Below are 22,725 nucleotides of genomic sequence, written 5' to 3'. Positions count from 1 at the left end.
GTGCATCGTTCCTCATTAGCTCCTATCATGTAATCATATGCTATCGACGCTCAGAGTGATTCGCAACAAAGATCTAATGTCAAATTTGAGACCCTTTTGGACGCAAATCCACCGTCTCAAATTCTAATCCCTTCGCTTCAAATACATGTCCCGGCCGCAGTGCGTCGGTGTAGATGTTCGCCTCTCCGTGGGGATGGAAAAGTCCTGACTGCGTGCAGTTGAGCACCGTCTTCAGCCCCGGCGGATCCGTCAGTCGGAACACTCCCCAGTCTGGCGTCTTGCTGGGCGCGCACACGATCGCGATGCTCTCCGGTAGCATAACCTGGTATCCGCAATGCGTATGCAGGTCGCGCGAGCTCATAAAGCACGTCTGCGTCGGGTGCGTATGGATCCAGCCGAGCACCATCAGGTCCTCCGAATCACAGTAGTCGAAGATGGCTGACTCGTTCACCGTCTCGCATGTGTCCGAAGTGGCAGTCTGTTCAGGGATGAGGAGCTTCGACACGAACAAGGCGTTGGAGACTAATGTGCCACACAGAATGCCGCATGTCTCTAAATTGCGCTGCGTATTCGGGGATACCAGTGAGATGAAGTGCTTGCGTAGATCAGGCGGCAGGAACAATGTCCGCAGAGGCGTTCCGTTCTCAAGATAAGCAGATGGCTTGAAGGTATAACTGGACGGCTCCAAATCCGGGCTTGCAGCTGGTCCATCGGTTGCTGGAACCTTTCCAGGAAGCGCAGGAGGCTCAGCTGGGATCCCTGCGGACGAGATCTTGTCTGGACGAGGTGGAGGTGAAGGTCCTTCGAGGCCAGCCAGTTCATGTACATACGAAGCTTTCTTAGGAGGTAGTGCGGGTGCTTTAGGCGGAAGAACAATCTTAGGCTCGACCTTTGCGGTTGACGGAACTTCCAGCGGTTTCTGACGAGGGACGCTCGGATACTTGTATGCGCCGGTCGAAGAGGTTGCCGAAGATGGTCGGGCCATGGGCTTAGTAGCAACCTGTGGACGGTGATCCGCCCGCGGATCGTCCATCTGTATCCTCACGTTCTGTATGCGCCGGCTCAAGTCATCGTCCTCGGATCCATCTTTGCGCAGGGCATGTTCCCAGTCTCCCCACACGCCAGCTGCACGGCGAGTCTGCTCCTCCTCAGGTGTTATGCCTGCTTGTCGGATAGCCTTTCGGACAGTCGCTCGTCGGCTAAGCTCCGTCCGAGCCAGCTGCACCGCCAGGTCTTTGTTCTCTCCTGCTTCTAGAGGTTCCACAACTCCTGCAAGGGCGGGGTCCTGAGGGGGGCGTTGGATTGAAGTGGGAGTGTTATTCGCGGCTGCTGGTGCGCGAGCTTGCCGTTCACGCATCAACTGAGTATAGCGCTCGTAGCGTTTGTTGATTCGGGGTTTCAGGACTTCCAGGACCTTCAAGTTCCGTTTGACCTCCTTTTCGGCTTCCACCAAAGCTTTCCGGTTTTTCTCATCCTTGGCCTCTGGGTGTTCGGCCAGATTGACGAGTACTAGCTGAGCATGGCGAAACAATAAAAGGTAGGCCTGTTCTTCGTGCTTTTCGCGTTCGTAAATGCGAGCCTAGCCACCAATCTCGTCAGGTCACTCCACCATAACCAAGCAGGAGTATACCAACCTCTCTCATGAGTGTAGACGCAGTTCGCAGCCAGTAGCGTAAAGGTATAGACGGGTTATACTCATAATCCTGAGCCATGCGAGTGATCGATTCCACGCTCTGCGGAGACCCCGCACCGGTGGCTGGAGGTAGATGGGCGGCCATGACTGCGCATGAATCGATATCACGGTCGATGATGAAGATTAAATCGAAGAGAATCAGCAGGCCTGTCGCAGCAGTCGCAGCAGTCGCAGTTCATTGACGTCTGGCGCGAGACCAGCGGCAGTCGTGGTGGGGGCGTGCCGCATGTAGATGATAGGCAGCAGAGTCAAGACACCGAATGATCGGGTGGTGTTCAGGCACACGAAATGTGGAGCAGGCAATTTATAGCTTTAAATCTTTAGATCAAGGTGCATCGTGTTTGCATTCCACCAACCGAGCGGGGTGGGCGACAGTTAGTCAGGTACAGGGGAGAGTGCAGAAGTTGGTTCTTTTAAGTTCGGCGGAGCTGCAAAGAAGATCGGCCGGCGAGTCGCGCTGGTATTTGTTCCTCTCCATCTCTCGGCTTCCGCTCCACCTTCACTCCATTCCTCTCGTTCGGCCGCCCAACCATGACGCCGTCCGCCAGGGTCCTCTTCCTTGAATACCAGAAAGGCTGATCGCTCTGCATCTTGGTCTCGTCCGCAGACCTGGTGCCTTACAATGGCTCCACGAGCCTCAGCCCTCGCACGGTTTCCGCTTGCGAAATCGATCGCCAAGTGCTTCCCCGGCCACCTCAAGCGGAGAACCAACAGGAAACCGGAGATTGTCAGTGAGGAGCTATGTGGTGAGTGCAGCTAATATATTTTCCCTCTATTTTCTAACACCTTCGTTACACAGATCATGCTTTGCAGCGCCTGTCACCGTACCTCCTCCGCAATCGGCCGTTGGACATCCTCGACCTGTGGCCTGGAGCTGGCCTCTGGTCATCCAAGATCAACCGCCTTCTCCAGCCGCGACGCCATGTCCTCGTTGAACCCGAGCTGCAGAACTTCCGACCGCTGCTAGACCCGCTGGCTCAAAGCCATCCCTCCTACAAGCTACTGTCCATGGACGTCTTCTCAATCGGCGACTGGAAGCCTGTGCTCACGGAGCATTTCCCGGAACAAGGGCCCGACAATGGCGATCATACCGGTGTTCTGCCAAAGAACGACACCCTTCTAGTACTCGCGAACCTTCCCGCCACGACCTCCGACAAAGACCATTTCACCGCAGGCAGATGGTGGCAGATGTTCATGGAGACCTGCATGCAGCAGACGGGACTACACTCTTACGGGGCTATCCGATTGCTTGCGTCTCTACCATCGCCAGAATCACAGGCCATCATCCCCCGCTACGTAGTTGATCGCCGACGAGTGTCGCTTTGGACGGAGAATGTCGCGCTCCATACCTTCGAAGTCGCTGCTCCTCAAGACGAGAAGTTCTGGGTTAACCACAAAGGATTCAACGTCGCCATAGACAACGCCGCGCGTGTCGCCAAAAGAGCCGCCGAAAAGAACATCACCACACCCCCGGGGAGGGAATTCCAGCCTCTCCTCCCAGCTCCGGAGAGCCCCGATCCCGGCCGGAAACCGGTGCCCTATACACCACGCATAAGGACTGCCCTTCACGACAGATTCTGCGAAGACATCCAAGCCCTGGACAACATGGACAAGTCCACCCCCGGCTACGCCGAAGCCAAGAAGAAGCGCAGTCGCGCGCAGACCCGACTCAACCGAGACAATCGACAAGCATACTTCCTCCAGCAAATGGTCGACCAGTCGCGGGAAATCGACGCCCAATACGACGCTCTATCCCGAGCAGCGGCCGACCCCAACACAACCTCCGCCGACTTCAAACCCATTCTCGACAAAATATCCGCCCTGCGAAGCTCCATCACCGACGAAGGCCAAGAGAACTACCACGACCACCTCAAACAATTCCCCCACATCCACGACAGCTACCGCACATCCCTCCGCAGCAACAACAACTTCGACGACGCCCTCCTAGCTTGGGACCGCCGCCCCTTCGAGCCCCTCCTCATCCGCCCGGAAGAGCTCTACCCCCAAGGCATCGACCGCAGCATAGTCTACTTCGAACCGAACCCCGATTCCCCCGTCATTGAGAAAATCAACTCCCTCGACCCCTCCCAACGCGGCGACGCCTTCCGCCTCTTCGAAACCCTCTCCCTCTCCCTCGGCCGCGGCCGCGAAGCCCTCTCCGTCGCTGAAGTCCTCCAACTCATCTTCCCAGGCCGCTCCACCAACGACATCGTCAAATCGATCCCCAGTCTAGCCGAATATGCCGCGAAGACACCAAAACCAGACTTTGACAGTCTCCCGAAAACCATCCATGGGGGCAGCACCGACCCGGTAACCAGTTTCCAGGAGAACCTGGACTACGATCTGAGTGATGTGCGCGTGCATATCCTCTCGACGTCAACAATCTGGGATATTTGCATCGAGTATCAGCGCAGCGGGGTCTCGGTGTCGAGTGTGCAGTTGAATCGGTTGTTCGGGGGGACGTTGACGTCGTATAAGACGGGAGTGCATCGTGAGATGGTGAAGAAGAGACTTCATTAGGATGTCATCTTTGGATGGGTAGATGGGCGTATTGGACTTGTTATGAGATATGTATAACTAGCATGTACTGTATTATATGATAGATGATAGACTCTTCTCAAAATTGATAGAATCGATAACAGGAATGGGAGCATTTGTGGGAAGTTTCTTTGAAGATTAGCAAGTCATAATAGGTCCTTCTTGATTCGGTACAAAAAGGTATTGATATCTAGATAAGCCATAGTTGGACCTAAATCAGGGGTCTAGAGAGCATATTAAGGAAGGGTAGGTCCACATGGCTCCACAAGTGAACTGAAATGCAAGTGGCTGTTGCTATTATTGATAGGTAAATATCTGGGAAGAATGAGTCATGTGGAAAATGTAATTTGTTTCGTCTGCACATCTATTCTAACGGGTATCTTGAATGTTTCTGGTAGAAGTTGAACATAGTAAGAAAAAGAAAAGAAAGAAGTGGTGCCAAGAAGATAAAGGTGATAGAAACCAGACAAAGTCTGACAAATGTGTAAAAGAAAGATTAGAAAGAGGCTAGGTGAAGAAATGGCCAAGTAAAAAAGGCCGAAGATAACGAGAGATTAAAAGTAGTCCGAGATAAGGACGCGGGATGCGATAACGAAAGAAAGGCAACCATAGCCAAAGTTAGATCGTAATAGACTCGACCAGATTAACCCATTCAGCAGGTTTGATGCGCTGACTCGGGTCTTTGACAATTGCCGGTTTGATGATTTGTTCGACGATCCCGTTGCGCGGTATGCGAGATCCATTCGGCCCGGAGCGAGCAAACTCAATCACGCGGTGGCCTTCACGGGCCATGGCTAGACGCTGGAAGTGGTTGGCACCCGGGTAGAGGAGCAAATCGCCTGTAGCGGCAGCCAGTAGAGTAACGGCTAGAGAGAAGACATCAGACTCTGGGGTTGGCGCCACGTCTGGGGATTTTAATGATGAGACACATAGAAGCTCCGGGGCTGTGAATGGTGGTGTTAAAGCTGTCAGAGCCGTGCCCAGACTGCTTTCGGGAGAGGAAGAATTGCTGATAGGGTGAGCGGAGGAGAAATCGGCAAACAGCGGTTCATAAGGGAAGTGGTCGGATTCCAAATCGTCGTCGTTTGAGCGTGCACGGAGCAAGATGTTGTGAGGCTTGATATCACCGTGTACCATCTGCGGCCCGTCATGGAGCCAGCACAGACCGGTGATGAGCTTCTTTGCGAGGTCATACCACTGGGTCATGCCCTGAATGGGTTCGAACATAGTCTTGGTGGTCTTGTTCTGCAAAGCCACAGCGGCTTTTTCTTCGATATAGGTCGAGAGTGCCAACGGCACTGCTGACATGACGATGGAGTGAGAGTCTGCGATATATCCTTTGAAGGGAACAACATGGTTCTGTGACCCAGCGACACGGCTGACCCGAGTCAAGGCGAGCGCTTCGGCATCCAAAATGGAGTGCGCATCTCGCCTTGCGGGTGACTTGACTGCTACCGTGCGGGCTTTGACAGCTGGAGAGCTGGGAGGCGTAAGCAGGTAGGGCTTGGAGGGCTCGCAAGGTGTTGCTTTGTAGACAACGCTCCAGAGACCGCGGCCATACTCGACAGGCCGGCCTCTGGGGTCCTTGTGGTATTCCAACTCATCCGTGAATGAGTCAGAGGTGGACACCGTGCGATATTCCGCATCGACATCTTTAAATTTTCCCTCGACAGGCGACAAGAATGGACTGGAAGCCCCAGAATGGAGGGTGGCAACGCTGCCTGAGAGGCTCTCGTCATCTACAGTAGGAGTCACCGGAGGAGTCAGTCCGGGCACTACTAGTAGAGGCGGCGCGCGAGTATCCGTATCATGTTGAGTACGAACAGAGAGCGGGAACGGCAAATGCGTAGGAGTCATGATGAACAACTCTGAAGAAGCAGATGCCTCTGTGAAGATCGCAAGAGGCGGGGATAGCGGGGAAGGCGACAGTTGAAATCGGTGCGACGGTTTGGTTTCAGCGCCGATAGGACCAGGGATCTCCGGTCAAGAGGCGCGATAAGAAAACACCGCGTATCTATACTGGACTGGCGCGAATACGAGATAAATCACTAGAACGTCTGCTGGTGTCGCTGGATTTCCGAGGACCTTGAATAAGATTTAAAGAAGCAATAGCAGCGGGCATATAGCCAATGACGAGGCAATTGGTGGCAAGCCGGTTGGATGACGTCGGCACCGGGATTCGAGTCCGCCTGGCGCTTAAGACTGACTATTGATGGGTCAAGGTGCAGGAAGATGAATAGGACAAGAGACAGCGGACTGATGAGGACTGCAACATATACATGATCTAGAAGAGCAGAACAGAAGGATAGAATCAGAGTGAAAGTAGAAAATCAACACCAAGCAGGGAGAAGAAAAATTTGAGGAGGCGACGAGTCTCGACCCGATGGATTTGGAAAATGTAAATTAATTAATTTTCAAAAAGAGAGGGAGTAACTGGATAGATCGACAGAAAGAGCGATAGCTTAATTGTGCCCGAGGAACCATGGGTGATTACAGCAAACCGTCGCAAGTAACCGTGACATGCCAAATAGATAGTTCAGTTCCACCCACCGGGGCGAGTCTGGCCTGGCGGGGAGACCATCTTCGTAGTCCCACTGACATGCTCGGAGCAGCATCGGTCCTTTTCGGGTGTGCGTTTTCTATCTCTACTTCGAAGCAGCATGTTGAAATTGGGAGGTAAAACGGGGAAAGCAAGCCGGGGTAAGGTTTGATGAGCAAGAAAGCCGCAGCGGCAACCGGGAGAAGTAAGAGAGAGCCATGAATGCGACTGCAAGAAAAGAGGAAAAAGCGAGACTGAATGGAATTGCGACTCGCGCGTTTCTCCTCCATTTGCACGGACACTATCCCCGATTTGGCACTAGTCTCCCGTCGTTAGTTGTCCGGTTGTCCTAATACGGCAAGCCGGTGGGTCTAGCTGGCCCCTCAACCCTCGAATTTCGTGCAGTTTTCTACTTGTTAGTTGACTTAGTCTCCTTCTCACCCAGTCATTCGGGCACAAACGGCTGTCACCCTCGCATTTTCGCCCTGGATGGCCGTCGCAAAGGGTGAATGAACAACCATAATCCCATCCTTGTTTTGTGGTGTCTCCACACCCTAAAAAAAAGGATGACGAAGACCGTGAAAAGTGTGACACACTATGCTGCAGGGATGACCATCTCGAGGTCTTCAAATTCCACTACTTCACGCGCGTCGTGGCGTCTGCTGGACACTGCAGGGAATATACAGTAGATACATTCTGGTCGTGGTCTCTCAGCCAGCCCGAGACTAGTCGATCTTATCGTAACATCCCGACTGAGGGAAAAAGAAAGTAGGACTCCGTACATGGGTACATGCAGACCATGGCTCATCCACCCTGCGGTAGTCCTGCAGGAGCCCTCTTCTTTCTGCGTGGATGTATCAAACGGTAGTATAGCGGCCCCGTTTCAATCTGGCGAGGGTCCCATCGCATACTCCAGATCAGGAAGGATGAACGAAAGTTCGAACCTTCGACGGTGGCTGCTTGAAAGGGGGGAAAGACGAGGACGAACCCAAAAAAGGCCTGTTCAAGAATCAAGAGACAGCCGAGGACGTAACCCTCGGACGGGGCCTCAGCCAATCTCCACCCCCACGTGGGTCACGGTCTGCCAGGGAAATTGCCTGCCATTGAGACGCTCTTCCAATCTCCACTTTGCATCCGACCTCCTACCAAACTCAGTCTTTCTCAAATAGTAGTAGTTTCAGTTACTGTCACATCAGGTGCATGACCCTCCTCCCACTGGCCATCGTAAGCCTCGCATATAACTACTACTCTACTAGGGCCATCCTAGTAGCGTGGAGTCATCCTCTGTTCTTCCGCGACTCCTAAAATTCCCTCCTTTCCGAAATGCTGACACTGGCACCTCTCACAGCTCCACCATCTACTGCAAGTCGGGGACAAAGCCTGGCAAACTGATATCTCACTTCACCATACGGGATCAAAGGAACGGTTCCCGACGCAATGACCTGGCACGGAACCGGTGGATGGCTCTGGAATAGCACACATCGCCGTGCCAAGCGCGCACGGGGCCGACGCTAGTTGTGGCTGTAAGGCTGTCTCGGAATCCCGTACTGTAGTATTTGATCACATCCAGCAGGGACCTTGAGAGTTCGAAAAAAAACACTACAGAACAGAGAGTCGAGAGTTTAGATACGTATCCAAGGATATCATCCAATTTACCCAGCATGCAACAATCCCTACCTAACCACTCTCAGCAAGGAGCCATCCATTTAAACTCGTATTATTACTATGTACAAAGTAAAGGGGCACACCCTAGACTAGCTCATCTTATTCCCGCGCCTTCCTCTGCTTCTCAACATACTCCTTGAGATCCTGCAACCACACCTCAAAATTTACTTCCAGCTGAGCCCCCACCATCCAGCGAACCACATACGCCAGGGCTCCATTCTGCGCTTCCCAGTTACGCACTTCCGTCCCCTTTCTCGTCTGTCCCTGTTCATCCTGGATATCAACCTCCTCGAACTCATGGACCCGTTCCGCCGCCAACAGTGAGGACATGATGCGACCTTGCGCCTGTGCATCAAGAATCCAAACAATGCGACCGGATTTCTTGCTCTCGCTGGGCGGATCATACTCCGTCACGACCAATGGAGTATCATTGCTCGCCTGTGCACGCTGTGGCTGGGACGAGCTGGTCGGCTTCATGTTCACGTGATAAGTCATCTTCGTCCCGGCCTGGAGAACGGAGGAGAGATCGCCCCCTTCGCATCCGGGCTGCTCTCGGATAGTCACGGCAGGGACGAACCTGTTCCATGAGGGAAAGGTAGAGGTGTCCATCAGAGTATCCCAGACTTCTTGCAGTGGAGCATCGATTATTGCGACGCTCTGGCAGTGGCCGACGGCTTCAGATGCAGGGATATTGGGCGTCGGCATTGTTGCGAGCGCCGACTTGGGTGTGGGGGCGGTCATTTTGAAGAGAGCTAATTTGTAGGAATGTAGATGTGAAGTAGATGTAGAATGGAACTAATATTCCACTCGCGATAGTAGAGGTAGCTATCTAGCAAGAAGCTATGACACTGACAGGAGAAGTTTCGCTCTGGAATCCCGGCTCCACCCCCATGTGACCCCGGATAAACACTTGCACGGCACCATCACATCCCTGCCGCATACCAGCTCTCACTTTATTTGACATCAGCAGTCAATCTACTTCTTGGTCTATTTTATCTATTTTATAAGATGCTCTTCGTGTACACTTCTCTCATCATGAACATACGGGGAAGCAAGAAGCTAGCTACCTTGGCCGTCTCTGGGCAGCTCTCCACACTTGGCTACCTCTCACAATTTCTCCACCAATGCCAGCCTAATGCGCTGCTGTCTTGGTTGATCTATACGCCGATCAGGTCCCGCGCATACTCTATTTGCGACCTCTTCAGGAAATTTCCCGGTTAATGGACCTGAGAAACATGCAAATTTCCGAACGCTTGTCATGTCTAATGGCATGGCAGTTGAGAACCTGAACCTCGAGACGATACACCAACTTGGGATATAAGTAAGGGTGAGTGTGCGAATGCTACTGGCTAATTAGTGGGTTATTGTCTACTCACGCATCGTCATGTCTGTTTTCAAGGCATCACTCCTGTTCCTTCTTTCTTCGTCACTCGTCCACGGGGTTCCACACTCCAGCAGGGCATCTCGAAGCCAACAATGCGTGGTTCCGTCTAAATTCCAGGCATCAAATGGAACGGCTGATGACTCGTCTGCCATCTCCCAGGCTTTTGCACAATGCGCAACTGACTCAATTATCCTCTTCGAGGAGGGTGTGAATTATAATGTCTTCCAACCGATCACTGCCACCAACCTCAGTAATGTGGAGATCCGGATGCATGGCAATCTGCATCTGCCACAGAACATCACTGCGGTGCAGAATATCGTCAGTGACGGTAGCTCTACATGGTTCACCTTGGAAGGGCCCAAGGTGGACTGGACTGGTCCCGAAGACGTGAATAATGGCTGGATCGACTCGTATGGACAGCCCTGGTGGGATGCGAACCCTGCAGGTAGTTCAGGCATCGACAATCGTCCGCATCTCATGAGCTTCAAGACTAGTCAAGCGACCTTGAAATACTTCAGGTCCAGGAAGCCTATCGCCTGGAATGTCAAGCTGCATGGACAAGACATTACAGTTAGCCATGCCATCATCGATGCTACCTCGACAGGTAGCTTTCCTTTCAACACAGATGGCTTCGATGTGGAGGGTACCAATATCCAGATTACCGACAGTATCATGTACAACGGCGACGACGCGATTGCAGTAGGCGCGGACTCGCACGATATACTCTTCACAAGAAACACCATCGGCTACCAGACCCATGGCATGAGCATCGGATCACTGGGGAAAGATCCCACAGACTTTGCCAACATCAGCAACATCCGCTTTGACGATGTGACTGTTGTCGATGGCCTCTACGCCGCACGCTTCAAGTCATGGAGCGGAGGTACCGGACTCGTCAAGAATGTGACTTGGAATAACATTAGAGTCTTCAACGTGACGTTCCCTATCTTTGTCACTCAAAGCTATAGCGACCAAGGCGCCTCCCGGTCCGGGACTGTCAATGCCAGTTCAGCTGTGATGATGGAGGATTTCACCTGGTCTGGCTTTTCAGGCTCGATCAATACGTATCAGCCTGGCGACGGCTCTTGCGTCTCCGACCCTTGCTGGTACAACGTTGGGCTGCCAAATTTGAAGCACACGGAGGCCCTCATTATCGAGTGTCATACAGGGCAGTCTTGTAAGAACTTCGTGACGGACAACATTCAGCTATACCCGCAAGATCTGGAACCGGCAAGTGTGATCTGCATGAACGCAACGGCAGCCCTCAACCCTGATCTCGGGTTTACCTGTAAAAACGGGACCTACAGCCCGCTATCGACTTGATCGAAGTAATGTGAAAATAATAAGGAAGCCACACCCGACACATCAGCTTCCGGAAAGCACACCCAAACTAAGCATATACAATAATCAATCAAAACAACCCCACTACTGTACTCTTCTCACACTAAGTATCTTCATCGATACACCATCCACTCGTTTGATAACCAAGATCTGCATATCACTACATTCATACCACGCATGTCCCACCCTATCAACAAATTCCAACCATTCCCCAACTTCTACGTCTACCGACCAGGTTACATGGTAGTTCCTCTGATTCCCCTTGACGAGCTACCTTCCTGGATCCAAGTCGGCGATTTCGACTGGGGCGATAGCTCGCTCTACGAGACTATGCTTCCCGCTAGCTTTAACTGTTTCCCAAGAATAGGTGAATACGACATTATATGCCATCATTGCTACAAAAACGTCGACAGCTACCATCGCAGCGTGTCTGAGCGGAGTGATAGCAATGCCTCTTCTCGTGCCTCCGATCTTCCCAAGGGGCTTGCTGCTCAATTGCCTGCGAATTCTATCTTGTTGGATCCATCTTTTAAGCTTGAGCAGCCGCCGTTTGGGGCAAGCTTGAATGTTAGTCCGTTTGTTGGACTGTGCTTCTCTTCTCGGAAAAGACTGTGTGAGCTCTTGTGCCCATGTCTTCGGTGTACTCAGAACGGCCAGGATCAGCAGAACGGCCAGGATCAGCAGAATGACCAGAACCAGGAGAATGACCAGAACCAGGAGAATGAACACTCTGAACACTCTGAGCATGAGGATCAGTCTGGACATGAGGAACAATCTGAGCATGGTGATCAGTCTGAACATGAGGAACAATCTGAGCATGGTGATCAGTCTGGACATGAGGAACAATCTGAGCATGGTGATCAGTCTGAACATGAGGAACAATCTGAGCATGGTGATCAGTCTGGACATGAGGAACAATCTGAGCATGAGGATCAGTCTGGACATGAGGAACAATCTGAGCATGAGGATCAGTCTGAGCATGAGGATCAGTCTGAGCATGAGGATCAGTCTGGACATGAGGAACAATCTGAGCATGAGGATCAGTCTGAGCATGAGGATCAGTCTGGACATGAGGAACAATCTGAGCATGAGGATCAGTCTGAGCATGGTGATCAGTCTGAACATGAGGAACAATCTGAGCATGAGGATCAGCCTGAACATGAGGAACAACATCCCCCATCTCATCAGAATACGCCTGCAGATCCTCCAGGGCATCCTGCGAATACTCCTGAAAATCCTCTTGTCAATAATCCTGCGGATTCCCCTAACTCTCCTGCAAACCCGCCTCTGAATTCGCCTCCAGAGTTTCCGGATCATTCGAACCCTTCTCTGCCAGGAGAAGAGGGAATTCCTCTAGTGATTATGTCTCATTCGGACCAAGGACATCGGGCAAGCCAAGCGTCTCAGGCAGCACAGGCGGCTCAGGCATTCCAGGAGAACGGGACTCGTCGGACGCGCTGGGATATGCGGGACTCTATAAGAGCGGAAGCAAGAGATCGGTCCGCATCGGAAACCGCAATCACTGAGTCATCTTCCATTCACGCCGTACCAATTACCGGGACAGAGCCTCCAGCTGAGGCAGAACAGGAAGGAGAAGCACCTCCCCGGAATCATGTAAACGGAGTCACCCCTGTAGATACGCCAGGCTATGCAGCTTCTGCATCTACATCTGTTGAACATACTCAACCTCAGACGAATGGAGGAAGTGAAGCTGCGACTTCAGGAGGCAGTGGAAACGGCTCCTTTGGGAGGAGGCGTGCGCGACATCGAGATAGACTGAATCGCCGGGGTCAGTTGTTCGAAGACGACATGTCTGCCCCAGAAACGGGAATTGATCGTATTGATTCTGTTGTTGTAGGGCTGTCAGGAATCCTTGTTGAAACAGATGTGGTGAGTGTCTTGCAGTCTTGCATTGTTATTAGCCCGCCATACTCGATCCGCTCTTTCTACAGTAGCTGACTAGACAGGAACAAACTTTTACTCAGAGGGAGGATACCGAGACTGTGGACGCTGAGACTGTGGACGCTGGGACTGTGGACGCTGGCACAGAGGACGCTGAGACAGATGCCGAGGCATAGAATGCTCAGAATGGCGGATCAGAGGGTGAAGTTTCATGATGGGTGGTCTGGTGGGTTTTACAACAGATTGATTAAGGTTGGATTTGGCCATTAAAAGAGGTGTGGGTCATGTAGTATTCTTCAGTATGCTTGATCAATACTAGTAGATAGCGCTGATTCATTGATGATTCGGATATTACTATTCTCTTAGCCCGAGACAGACATCACATATCAAAGTGTATACACCGACAAATACCATTCTCTAACCCTACTTTATACAATACAATCCTACCACTCAGCAATATTCCCCCCCACCCACTGCGGATGCAAAAACGGCGCACCACTCGACCTCCTCCCACTCGTCCCCTCCGACAACCTCCCCTCCACATCTCCCCAACCATGACTTCCCCCATGACTCCCATCCACGGACTCCGACACAGAAACAGAATCCCACCTCACCTCCCTCATAATCTGAATCCCCTCTCCCCCACTATCCCTCTCCCCTTCCCCATTCCCATTCCCATCCTTCCCTCCATTCCCATCCCCATTCCCATCCCCATCAACTCCCGCAGACCTAACACTCCCCGCATCCCCCCAAACACTCGTCGACACCGTACTCCCCGGCGCAAACAACCCCGCCGTACCACCGGCCCCATACACAGATAGGAAATCAAAGTCCTCATTCCTAGACGGCCCTCCTTTCTTTGATATAGACTTCCTCGTCCTAGACTTAGATATCGTAGGTGGTCGTGAAGGAAGCTGAACTCCCGCCTCCTCGGCCTTATCATTATTATTATTGTTGTTGTTGTTACTGTTAGATCGCGACTCCTTATCCCTATTATGATAAGATCTCATTCGAGAGGGAATCAGCTTCGGGAATACCCGCACGAGTAAGGGGCGGAGAGGGGGCAGGCATGCGCAGGTTATGGCGACGGCGGATTCGATGAAGGACCAGGTTGCTGCGAGGCCGTTTCCTGCTATAGTTTTCTTTCTCAGTATGGGGGTGATTATATGGGGGATATGGGGTAGGATAAGGGTGGAGTACAGGTAAAGTCTGGATCTCGAAGGAGTCGGACGATGGTTGTTAGGCGGATTATGCTTGTTGCGCAGACACTATACCCATCAAATTATATCATCAGCACACATAAGATAAGTTTTAAAAGGGGTAAGGAGGGAGGTATAGGGGTAGGGAGATATACAAAAACCCCAACGCAAAAATAACCAACAAGGCAGCCTTCTGCCTCTTCGGCAGATTCAACCTCGCCAGGATCGGCAACGGCAATACCACAAGGATCAAATCCGTAGTGATTTGGAATGCGGCGTTAAGACACCAGACCACATCCTCGGGGAGACATGTATGGGGCAGGGAAGTATCCCAGAAGGCGTTGATGGGGATGCAGAAGATGAGGGTGCTGAGGACCATCCAGAGGCCGGTGATGATGACGAAGATGAGGGTTAGGATGAGGAGGATGCGGTAGGTGTGTGTTGGGAAGAGGCGGCGGTAGAGGAATATTAGGGATAACTTGGTGAGGGTTAGGGTGAGGTTGTAGAGGGGGATTGTTATCCAGAGGGCCTATTTTATTCCATTCCATTTCATGGAGTGGTTAGTATGTGTATGGAATTAGGGTATGTATGTGTGTGGGTGTGGGTATACCTTCAGTTGTCTCCTCACTACCTCCGGCGGAAGATCTGCTTCGTTTTCGGCGAGGCCGTTTTGGCTTTCTATTTCATACATCCTTATTAGTACTATCATTCATCTCAGGTATATTCCATATTATATTTGGGGATAACATACCTATAACCAAAAAAGCAAAAAACACTATATCAGTCGCCTATCCACCACACATACACCAGATCAGCATTACTCAATCAATCAACTATCCTAGAGGGTATCTGGCATCTCACCAACGACACCACAATCAACAAATCATCCCATCCCGGCTTCCTCACCAACCTCAACCTTGTATACAGTCGCAGCGCGACCGTGATCGTCGCCAGGCAAAGGAAAACGATTCCCACGGGCAGGGCATACATCCTGCTGGGATGAACTGACGACGTCTACTTCCTTCGGAGGAAGGGAGCGGCATCTTTCGATTGAGGTCTACGATATCATCTTTTTTGAATGGGAAAAAAAAGAATTTGCTGCTGAAGCAGACGTGGCAATGCTAAGCCCGAGGTTGCAAGGCCGGATCCAGATCTATTGCGTCAAGGATACTGATAAAGTCAAATCCCCGCGGATGTTGCTGGACTGGGCTGGATGTGCCACCACATTTTGTGAGGATCCACGGTTCGGTCCGTTGGCGCCCAGATTCATTTGTCCTCTTACATCAGTGGGCTCGGTTAGGAAATGTTCGAGAAAAGTGCATAATTTATCAGAAGACTGCATCTATTTTCATTATCAAGCATGTACAAGTTCATGAGACATGGAACAAACATCAGTTGCACTATACATGTGGTTTCAACAACTGTCTCCACCTTTTGTAAAATCTACATAATGCAACCCGTAATTCTAAGAATATCGACTCATCGAGTCACGCTAGCGTTAGTGTATCAATGGAAAACAATCGGGTATTTAAAGGCGGGACTTGAGGTTGGCCTTGAGTCTGCGCTCGACGGCAGCCATGTACTCGCGGGTAGTAACCCAGGCCTCACGCTCCTTGCGGCCGCAGGCCAGAGCCAGATCCTTGGTCATGATGCCCTCATCGTTGACAACCTCAATGCAAGCGCGCTCAAGCTCCTCAGCAAAGGTAACGACATCAGGAGTCTCGTCGAGCTTGCCACGCTGGATCAGACCGCGGGTCCAGGCGAAGATGGAGGCAATGGGGTTGGTGGAGGTCTCGCGGCCCTTCTGGTGCTCGCGGTAGTGACGGGTCACGGTACCGTGGGCAGCCTCAGACTCGAAAGCCTCGCCAGTAGGGGTGACCAGGGTCGAGGTCATCAGACCAAGGGAGCCGAAACCCTGGGCGACAATGTCGGACTGGACATCACCGTCGTAGTCTATACGTTTTGGATTAGCATAGCCCTCACACAATCTCAGGGGAAAAGCTTACTCTTCAGGGCCATGACGAATCCACCCTCACTCTTGATCATCTGGGCAACCATGTCGTCAATGAGACGGTGCTCGTACCAGAGGTTCTTGGCCTCAAAGTCCTTCTGGTAGGTGGACTCGTAGATCTCCTGGAAGATATCCTTGAAGCGACCATCGTAGCGCTTCAGGATGGTGTTCTTGGTGCTCATGTACAGAGGGAGACCCTTGAGCAGGGCCATCTGGAAACTGGCGTGGGCGAAGCCACGGATCGACTCATCGGTGTTGTACTGAGTCTGGGCAATACCACCACCCTGGAAGTCGTAGACCTTGACGGTCTCGGGCTCGCCATTGACAGGGGTGTAGACAAGCTCGAGCTTGCCGGGGCCAGGGATGACACGGTCGGTGGCACGGTACTGGTCACCGAAAGCGTGACGACCGATGATGATGGGCTTGTTCCAGCCGGGGACGAGACGGGGAATGGCGGGGATGATGATGGGTTCACGGAAGACGGTACCGCCGCTGCAGAAAAATTAGCAATTAAGCTTAACAGCAGGGATTGCAGCAAGGTACGAACAGGATGTTACGGATGGTGCCGTTGGGGGACAGCCACACTGAAGCAAGGGTTAGTATGACTCCATTCACATGCTTCGGTATGCGTACTCTTCTTCAGCTTGAACTCCTCAACACGAGCCTCATCGGGAGTGATGGTGGCGCACTTGACACCGACACCATACTTCTTGATAGCCTCGGCAGCCTCAACGGTGACCTGGTCATCGGTCTGGTCACGGTATTCGAGACCCTGCAATGCCGGTCAGTCTCCACCCAGAACACCAATTCTTGTCACAGAAGCCTACCAGGTCATAGTACTTGAGGTCGACGTCAAGGTAACTAGGCGTAATGTCTTAGTCGACTGACTGGATGGTCAATAATCGGAAGAAGTCGACTTACGGCAGAATCAACTATAGAAGCGGGGCCGAGTTAGCGTGTGAAGATGCGGGAGAGAACGGGAGGAATGCATCTGGAGCTGATGCATGGCGGGGCAGCCGAGGGCCAACTACATACCTTTTCTCTGATCTCCTGCCAGATGATACGGGTCATCTAGTGAAGGGCAACGTTAGCACATGTCAAAACTTTCTGTTGTCCTGCAATTGAGCCCTGGATCGCCGAACGATTGACGCTTGGCTGCCAGGGGCCAGGCGGCAGCCGCCGTTATTCCCCGCGTCTGGAATGCGCCATGACGAAAATGCGCATCCCGACGAGGGGCAGGGCCGAGATGCAGGATTATACATATATAAAGGAGGGGAGGGAAGCCAAAACGTAAAAGTCAAATCAGACATACCTCATCACCGTCGAGCTCAACGACGGGGTTCTTGACCTTGATCTTGGGGATTTCGGTAGCCATGGTGCGGGATTGAGTAAGGTTCAACGAGGATAGACCGGTCCAGCGGGCAGAAGCAGTACGAGAGGAGAGAAGGGATGAGGCAGAAGTAAGAGATCTGGGAGAGCGAGTAGAGACAGAGGAGGAAGAAGAAGAAATAGTAGAAGAGGAAGAAGAGAGAAAGCGACGAGCGGAGGAAGAGAGAGGGGCAGAGAGAGGAGGGGAAGCGACGGCGAAGGAGCGGCGCGCCAATGCGGAACTGAACCGGACAGACGACATGGTGTGGGATGGATTGCCAAAGACTCGACAGTAACTGGGCCTGCTGTGTGGGAGGAACCGGGGAAAGTCTGCCCAAGCGGATCAGTCTATCGGGTACGGGGAAACGAGGAGGAGGATCTAAACTTGGGGGCAACGAGAATAGGAGGGAGGGAGGGAGAGAGAGAGTATACCCGAGGGAAAGACAAGCAAGAAGCCGTGAAGCTCTCGGCTGGAAGGAGGCGGTGGTGGAGTTCGGAAGCTGCCGTTAAGCCGGACTGGACGAGATGCTGTTGCTGTAAGGGACCTTCACGGGGCAGATCGGAGAACCCGGAAAATCGTTTCTGTTCACTCTGGGAAATAATCTTTCCTGCAATAAGCAAGAACCTGGGGAGGAATGAGGGAAGAACGGAGAGGAGAGAGAGAGTGAGTGAAGAGAGGAAAAAGGCAAATGGAGGGCGCCCCAACACCTCTTATCCGGCGTGGATGTTCCCTCCCAAGGCTTGGAATTGACACACACCCACTTCCCTTTCCGCCCACCGTTGCGACTTTCTGGTCGCCGAAGCCGGACTATTCGACTCTCAGACTGGGGGGGAAAAGTTCCCTTCCCTGGGAATTGGCACTACTTGCTACTAACTAATGGGTCCGGTCAAGCTGCAGTCCGTGGTGGCATCAGACCCTCTTCCTCACCCAATTCTGCGCTATTCCCTTCCCGCCCTTACGGAGTACTACTCCAGACTCTCCATTCCTCCCTTCCTCCCTCCCTGCTTAATGTCCGCCGCTATTGATCTCCATCAAGATAAGATGAAGTCCTCCGCGGTGCACGTAACGAAACTATAACTATAACCTCCCTCAGTATACGCCGTAACTCGCAACTTTAACTGGTCACCCCCTAAATGCACCTGACAACATCCCGCGTAATTTGCTTTTTAGCCATCCCATTCGCATCCCTGTGTCTGCAACGTTAAAGGCTTAAAGTAGAATTCTCCGACCAGTCTAGCCGATCGCAACCGCTGTTTCCCGCGGCAACGGATACAGTGTGCTCCGCCGGGTCATCAACCACCGAAGTCGCTGCCGGTCGGACTTGCCACTCTCCTCCCCGGACAACTATCGATGACTCATCCATGATTCCCCACGCCAGACCAGCACCATACTCAATTATACTCAGTACAGAGTAGTTCATATCGAGATAATCAAGATAATCTCCACTGTAGATTTTCTACATTGGATACCATCTAACTATGTAATAGTCTTTGTACTATGTATGTCGCAGAAAGAGACACTGCAATCCTGTTGAAGTTGACCCTCCTTCAGTGACCCGAAAACACCGGCCCTGTATAGTCCTGCCGCAATATGTTGAAATAAACCTTCCCTTGCCTTTTTTTTCATGGCCAGAATCATGCTAGACAAACAGTAATAATCGATGACATTATGAAAATAAAACCAGTCCCATCTCTAAACACTAATGACGTTGAGTCTACCGTCTAAAACAGACCGTCAATCTCTCCGGTCTCAGGGTCAATATCCACATTCAAGTATCCTGGCGCCGTCGGCAATCCGGGGATGGTCTGGATGTCCGCAGCCAGTGCGTACCTTTAATCACAATGGGTTAGCTCAATGGATCCAAATTAAGCACAGAATGAGACGGGATGCCTACAGATATCCACCACCCACTGCTAGCCGAACGTCCCGGATGGGCACAGTGAAGCCAGTGGGGGCGCCCTTGAGTGCCGCGTCGTGACTGAGCGAGTATTGCGTCTTGGCAATGCAGATGGGCAGGTTGCTGAAGCCCTGCGCCGTGTAGGTGTCAACCTTCTTCTGGGCCAGTTCGCTGAACTCAACCTTCTCCGCGCCGTACATGGCCGTGCCGATCCGCTCAATGCGCTCCTGGATGCTGCCGTTCAGGTCGTACAGGAGCTTGAACTCCTTAGGCTTGGAGCTAGCTGCCAGCACGCTCCGAGCCAGGTCCACCGCACCGGCTCCGCCCTCAGCCCAGTGGTTGGCGGGGACCGCGTCCTCTGCGCCGGCCGCAATGGCCTCCTCGCGGATAACGGCGATTTCGGCCTCCGTGTCCGTCTCGAAGCGGTTGATCGCAACCACCACGGGGATACCATACTGCCGAGCATTCTCAATGTGCTTCTTCATGTTAACACAGCCCTTGCGCAGGATGTCGATGTTCTCCGTGCGGTAGACTTCCGGCAGAGGAGCACCGGGGCTGATTTCAGGACCGCCACCGTGCACCTTCAAGGCGCGCACAGTAGCCACAATGACCACAGTGTCCGGAGAGAGACCGGAAGACCGGCACTTGATGTTGAAGAACCGCTCACCGCCCATGGTGAAGTCGAAGCCAGCTTCCGTCACCACGAAGCCGGTCTTGGACTCGTGATCCTCATCGGGCTCCGTACCCGCGAGCTTCAGGGCCAATTTGTCGGCAATCACCGAGCTTGCGCCGATACTGATGTTGGCAAAAGGACCGGCGTGGACCAGAACAGGCGTACCCTCCAAGCTCTGCATCAGGTTGGGCTTGATGGCATCCTTCATCAACGCAGCAAGCGCACCGCCCGCACCAATATCGTCACAGGTGACAGGGTCACCGTTCTTCGACGTAGCAACAACCATGCGTCCAAGACGCTCACGCATGTCCTCCAGGCTGTTGCTCAGGGCCAGGATAGCCATACATTCACTGGCAACCGAGATATCGAAGCCAGTCTCACGAGTGTGGCCTCGCTCCGTGGGAGCCTGTCCCACAGTGATACCGCGGAGGTGACGATCGTTAACATCAAGAACGCGGCGCCAAGTGATAGTCTCGGGGTCAATGTCAAGGCGAGCAAACCGGCGAACCTCGTCCTCGGTAAGGTCGTCGGGGTTGGTCTTGGTAATACCCAGCTTCTTCAGTCTGCGGAACATGATGGGCTGGAACTTGCGCTCGCCCTTCTTGGCGGGGACGAGACGCTTGTAGAGAGCAGCATCCTTCTGAGTGGATTCGTGGAACATGCGAGTCTCAATGGCGGCAGCGAGAAGGTTGTTGGCGGCGGTGATAGCATGGATATCGCCAGTCAAGTGCATGTTGAATTCATCCATAGGAATAACCTGACTGTATCCTCCACCAGCAGCTCCACCCTTGATACCAAACGTAGGGCCCTGGCTAGGCTGGCGCACATTGGCGAACACAATGCGGCCGAGGTGTGCACCAAGAGCCTGCGAGAGACCGAGCGTAGTTGTGGACTTGCCCTCACCGAGAGGGGTAGGGGTGATACCACAGACCAGGATGTATCTACCATTGCGACGGTGCGACAGACGGTCGAGCACACCGAGACTGACCTTCGCCTTGGTGTGGCCGTAGGGGTCGAGCTCGTGAGGCTCAATGCCAATTTCCGAGGCGAGGTCCGTAATCTGCTTAGGGTACTGCGCACGCGAGATAGCAATATCGGAGGGAACGGGGCTGGCCAGCTTGATCGGGAGGGGAGTGATGCGTCTGTCTCTTTGCTTTTCGAAGTACGCCTTGGCTGCGGAGACAACGTTCTCCATCAACATAGCCACGGTCATGGGACCAACACCACCGGGGACCGGGGTGATCTGCGAAGCAACCTGGGCGGCAGACTCGAATTCGACATCACCAACAAGTCTGGAACCGGACTTCTTGGTCGCATCGGGCTTGTAGTTGATACCAACATCGATAACGACGGCGCCAGGCTTCAGCCAATCACCCTTGACAAATTCGGTCTGTCCAATTGCCGCAACGACAATGTCGGCGGTCTTGACGATCCGTGCAATATCGGGGGTCTTCGAGTGGCAGAGGGTCACGGTGGCGTGAGCATTCTTCAACAGATAGCTGACCGGGCTTCCGACGATGTCACTGCGGCCAAGGACCACGGCTTGCTTTCCGGAGGGGTCGACGCCGGCCTCCGCCAAAAGCTTCATCACAGCTTTCGGGGTGCAGGGGACGAAGAGAGGACGACCGCCCCTCTTGGCCAGTTCACCGATGTTGATCGCACCGAATCCATCGACATCCTTCTCATCGGCGACAGCAGAGGTGATGGTGTGTTCGGACAGGTGTTCGGGGAGGGGCAGCTGGACGAGAATGCCGTGGATTGAGGTGTCATTGTTGGACTTGGTGATTTCCTGGAGGACCTCGGCCTGTGTGACGTCTTCGGGGAAGTTGATAATCTTGCAGATGATACCGGCCTGTTCGGAACGAGTCAGCACTGACAGATCGAAGGATGGAGATCATGAGTGGTGACGCACCTCCTCTGCGGCCTTCAATTTCATGCGCACATAGGTGCCTGAAACATGAATTAGTCTATACAACCTTCCCACCAACACGACGCCTACTACTTACTCGAGTCCGATCTGCTTCCCACTGTTCATTTTGCACTGTCAGCTTATTCTCGACCGCGGGGCAGATTTCTGTGACCGCAAGACGCACCCTGGTAGATCACCAAATTAGGCTTGAAGCGGGGATTCGATTCCTGAATCTTCTGGATCTCTTCCTTCAACCCTGCCCGGATGTTCTTGGCAATCTGGGTGCCATTAATGTTGGTGGCCGTCATGGCTGTCCTGGTGCTGGAGAATGGACGATGATGACAAGACGGTGCGCAACCAAGCCACTCGCAAGCTAGCACGCCAGGTCTGGCAGATAACGGCGAAAAGCGGATACGAGACGTAACCCCGCGTGCAGAAGAAAATTGGCGTCGAACAGAGGGTGGAAGTAGTGGGTAAAAACGGTGACTGGGGGAAAGGGTATAAGAATGCTTCGCGTTGACAGCACAGCGGGGTAGTGTCGCCGAACGAGCGGGGGGGAAAGGCATCTAATTTGCTTCGTCGGTTGGCCCAGTGCCAACCAGCTT

The 22,725-nt window shown here is 52.8% G+C and overlaps 9 protein-coding genes across 9 annotated transcripts; 3 read left to right on the top strand and 6 right to left on the bottom strand.

Moving 5' to 3' along the window:
* Positions 1-79: 79 nt before the first annotated feature.
* On the bottom strand, positions 80-1,778 carry AtWU_04756 (putative endosome-associated ubiquitin isopeptidase (AmsH); the record flags this gene model as incomplete). Its single annotated transcript, XM_035499867.1, has 2 exons — positions 80-1,579; positions 1,635-1,778. The coding sequence occupies 2 exons, from the start codon at positions 1,776-1,778 to the stop codon at positions 80-82; spliced, it is 1,644 nt and encodes a 547-aa protein (XP_035355760.1).
* Positions 1,779-2,315: 537 nt separating this feature from the next.
* Positions 2,316-4,213, top strand: AtWU_04755 (uncharacterized protein; the record flags this gene model as incomplete). Its single annotated transcript, XM_035499866.1, has 2 exons — positions 2,316-2,439; positions 2,493-4,213. The coding sequence occupies 2 exons, from the start codon at positions 2,316-2,318 to the stop codon at positions 4,211-4,213; spliced, it is 1,845 nt and encodes a 614-aa protein (XP_035355759.1).
* A 636-nt stretch (positions 4,214-4,849) lies between these two features.
* On the bottom strand, positions 4,850-6,088 carry AtWU_04754 (protein kinase domain-containing protein; the record flags this gene model as incomplete). The annotated part of the gene is made up of 1 exon (XM_035499865.1): positions 4,850-6,088. The coding sequence occupies one exon, from the start codon at positions 6,086-6,088 to the stop codon at positions 4,850-4,852; it is 1,239 nt and encodes a 412-aa protein (XP_035355758.1).
* A 2,446-nt stretch (positions 6,089-8,534) lies between these two features.
* On the bottom strand, positions 8,535-9,176 carry AtWU_04753 (SRPBCC domain-containing protein; the record flags this gene model as incomplete). Its single annotated transcript, XM_035499864.1, has 1 exon — positions 8,535-9,176. The coding sequence occupies one exon, from the start codon at positions 9,174-9,176 to the stop codon at positions 8,535-8,537; it is 642 nt and encodes a 213-aa protein (XP_035355757.1).
* Positions 9,177-9,819: 643 nt separating this feature from the next.
* pgxC (putative extracellular exo-polygalacturonase) lies at positions 9,820-11,142 on the top strand (the record flags this gene model as incomplete). Its single annotated transcript, XM_035499863.1, has 1 exon — positions 9,820-11,142. The coding sequence occupies one exon, from the start codon at positions 9,820-9,822 to the stop codon at positions 11,140-11,142; it is 1,323 nt and encodes a 440-aa protein (XP_035355756.1).
* A 195-nt stretch (positions 11,143-11,337) lies between these two features.
* On the top strand, positions 11,338-13,238 carry AtWU_04751 (RNA recognition motif family protein; the record flags this gene model as incomplete). The annotated part of the gene is made up of 2 exons (XM_035499862.1): positions 11,338-13,050; positions 13,146-13,238. 2 exons carry the CDS (start codon positions 11,338-11,340, stop codon positions 13,236-13,238), a joined length of 1,806 nt encoding a protein of 601 aa, XP_035355755.1.
* A 267-nt stretch (positions 13,239-13,505) lies between these two features.
* Positions 13,506-15,251, bottom strand: AtWU_04750 (uncharacterized protein; the record flags this gene model as incomplete). The annotated part of the gene is made up of 6 exons (XM_035499861.1): positions 13,506-14,194; positions 14,263-14,330; positions 14,417-14,790; positions 14,872-14,939; positions 15,013-15,049; positions 15,123-15,251. The coding sequence occupies 6 exons, from the start codon at positions 15,249-15,251 to the stop codon at positions 13,506-13,508; spliced, it is 1,365 nt and encodes a 454-aa protein (XP_035355754.1).
* A 538-nt stretch (positions 15,252-15,789) lies between these two features.
* On the bottom strand, positions 15,790-17,902 carry icdA (NADP-dependent isocitrate dehydrogenase; the record flags this gene model as incomplete). Its single annotated transcript, XM_035499860.1, has 8 exons — positions 15,790-16,214; positions 16,268-16,764; positions 16,820-16,856; positions 16,906-17,044; positions 17,100-17,133; positions 17,194-17,204; positions 17,308-17,343; positions 17,585-17,902. The coding sequence occupies 8 exons, from the start codon at positions 17,900-17,902 to the stop codon at positions 15,790-15,792; spliced, it is 1,497 nt and encodes a 498-aa protein (XP_035355753.1).
* A 1,460-nt stretch (positions 17,903-19,362) lies between these two features.
* On the bottom strand, positions 19,363-22,428 carry AtWU_04748 (C-1-tetrahydrofolate synthase; the record flags this gene model as incomplete). Its single annotated transcript, XM_035499859.1, has 5 exons — positions 19,363-19,471; positions 19,536-22,063; positions 22,124-22,161; positions 22,218-22,238; positions 22,305-22,428. The coding sequence occupies 5 exons, from the start codon at positions 22,426-22,428 to the stop codon at positions 19,363-19,365; spliced, it is 2,820 nt and encodes a 939-aa protein (XP_035355752.1).
* Positions 22,429-22,725: the final 297 nt, after the last annotated feature.

This window comes from Aspergillus tubingensis (assembly GCF_013340325.1).
Source record: "Aspergillus tubingensis WU-2223L DNA, scaffold_6, whole genome shotgun sequence".
NCBI lineage: Eukaryota > Fungi > Ascomycota > Eurotiomycetes > Eurotiales > Aspergillaceae > Aspergillus > Aspergillus tubingensis.
This window is presented reverse-complemented; position numbering and strand designations above follow the sequence as displayed.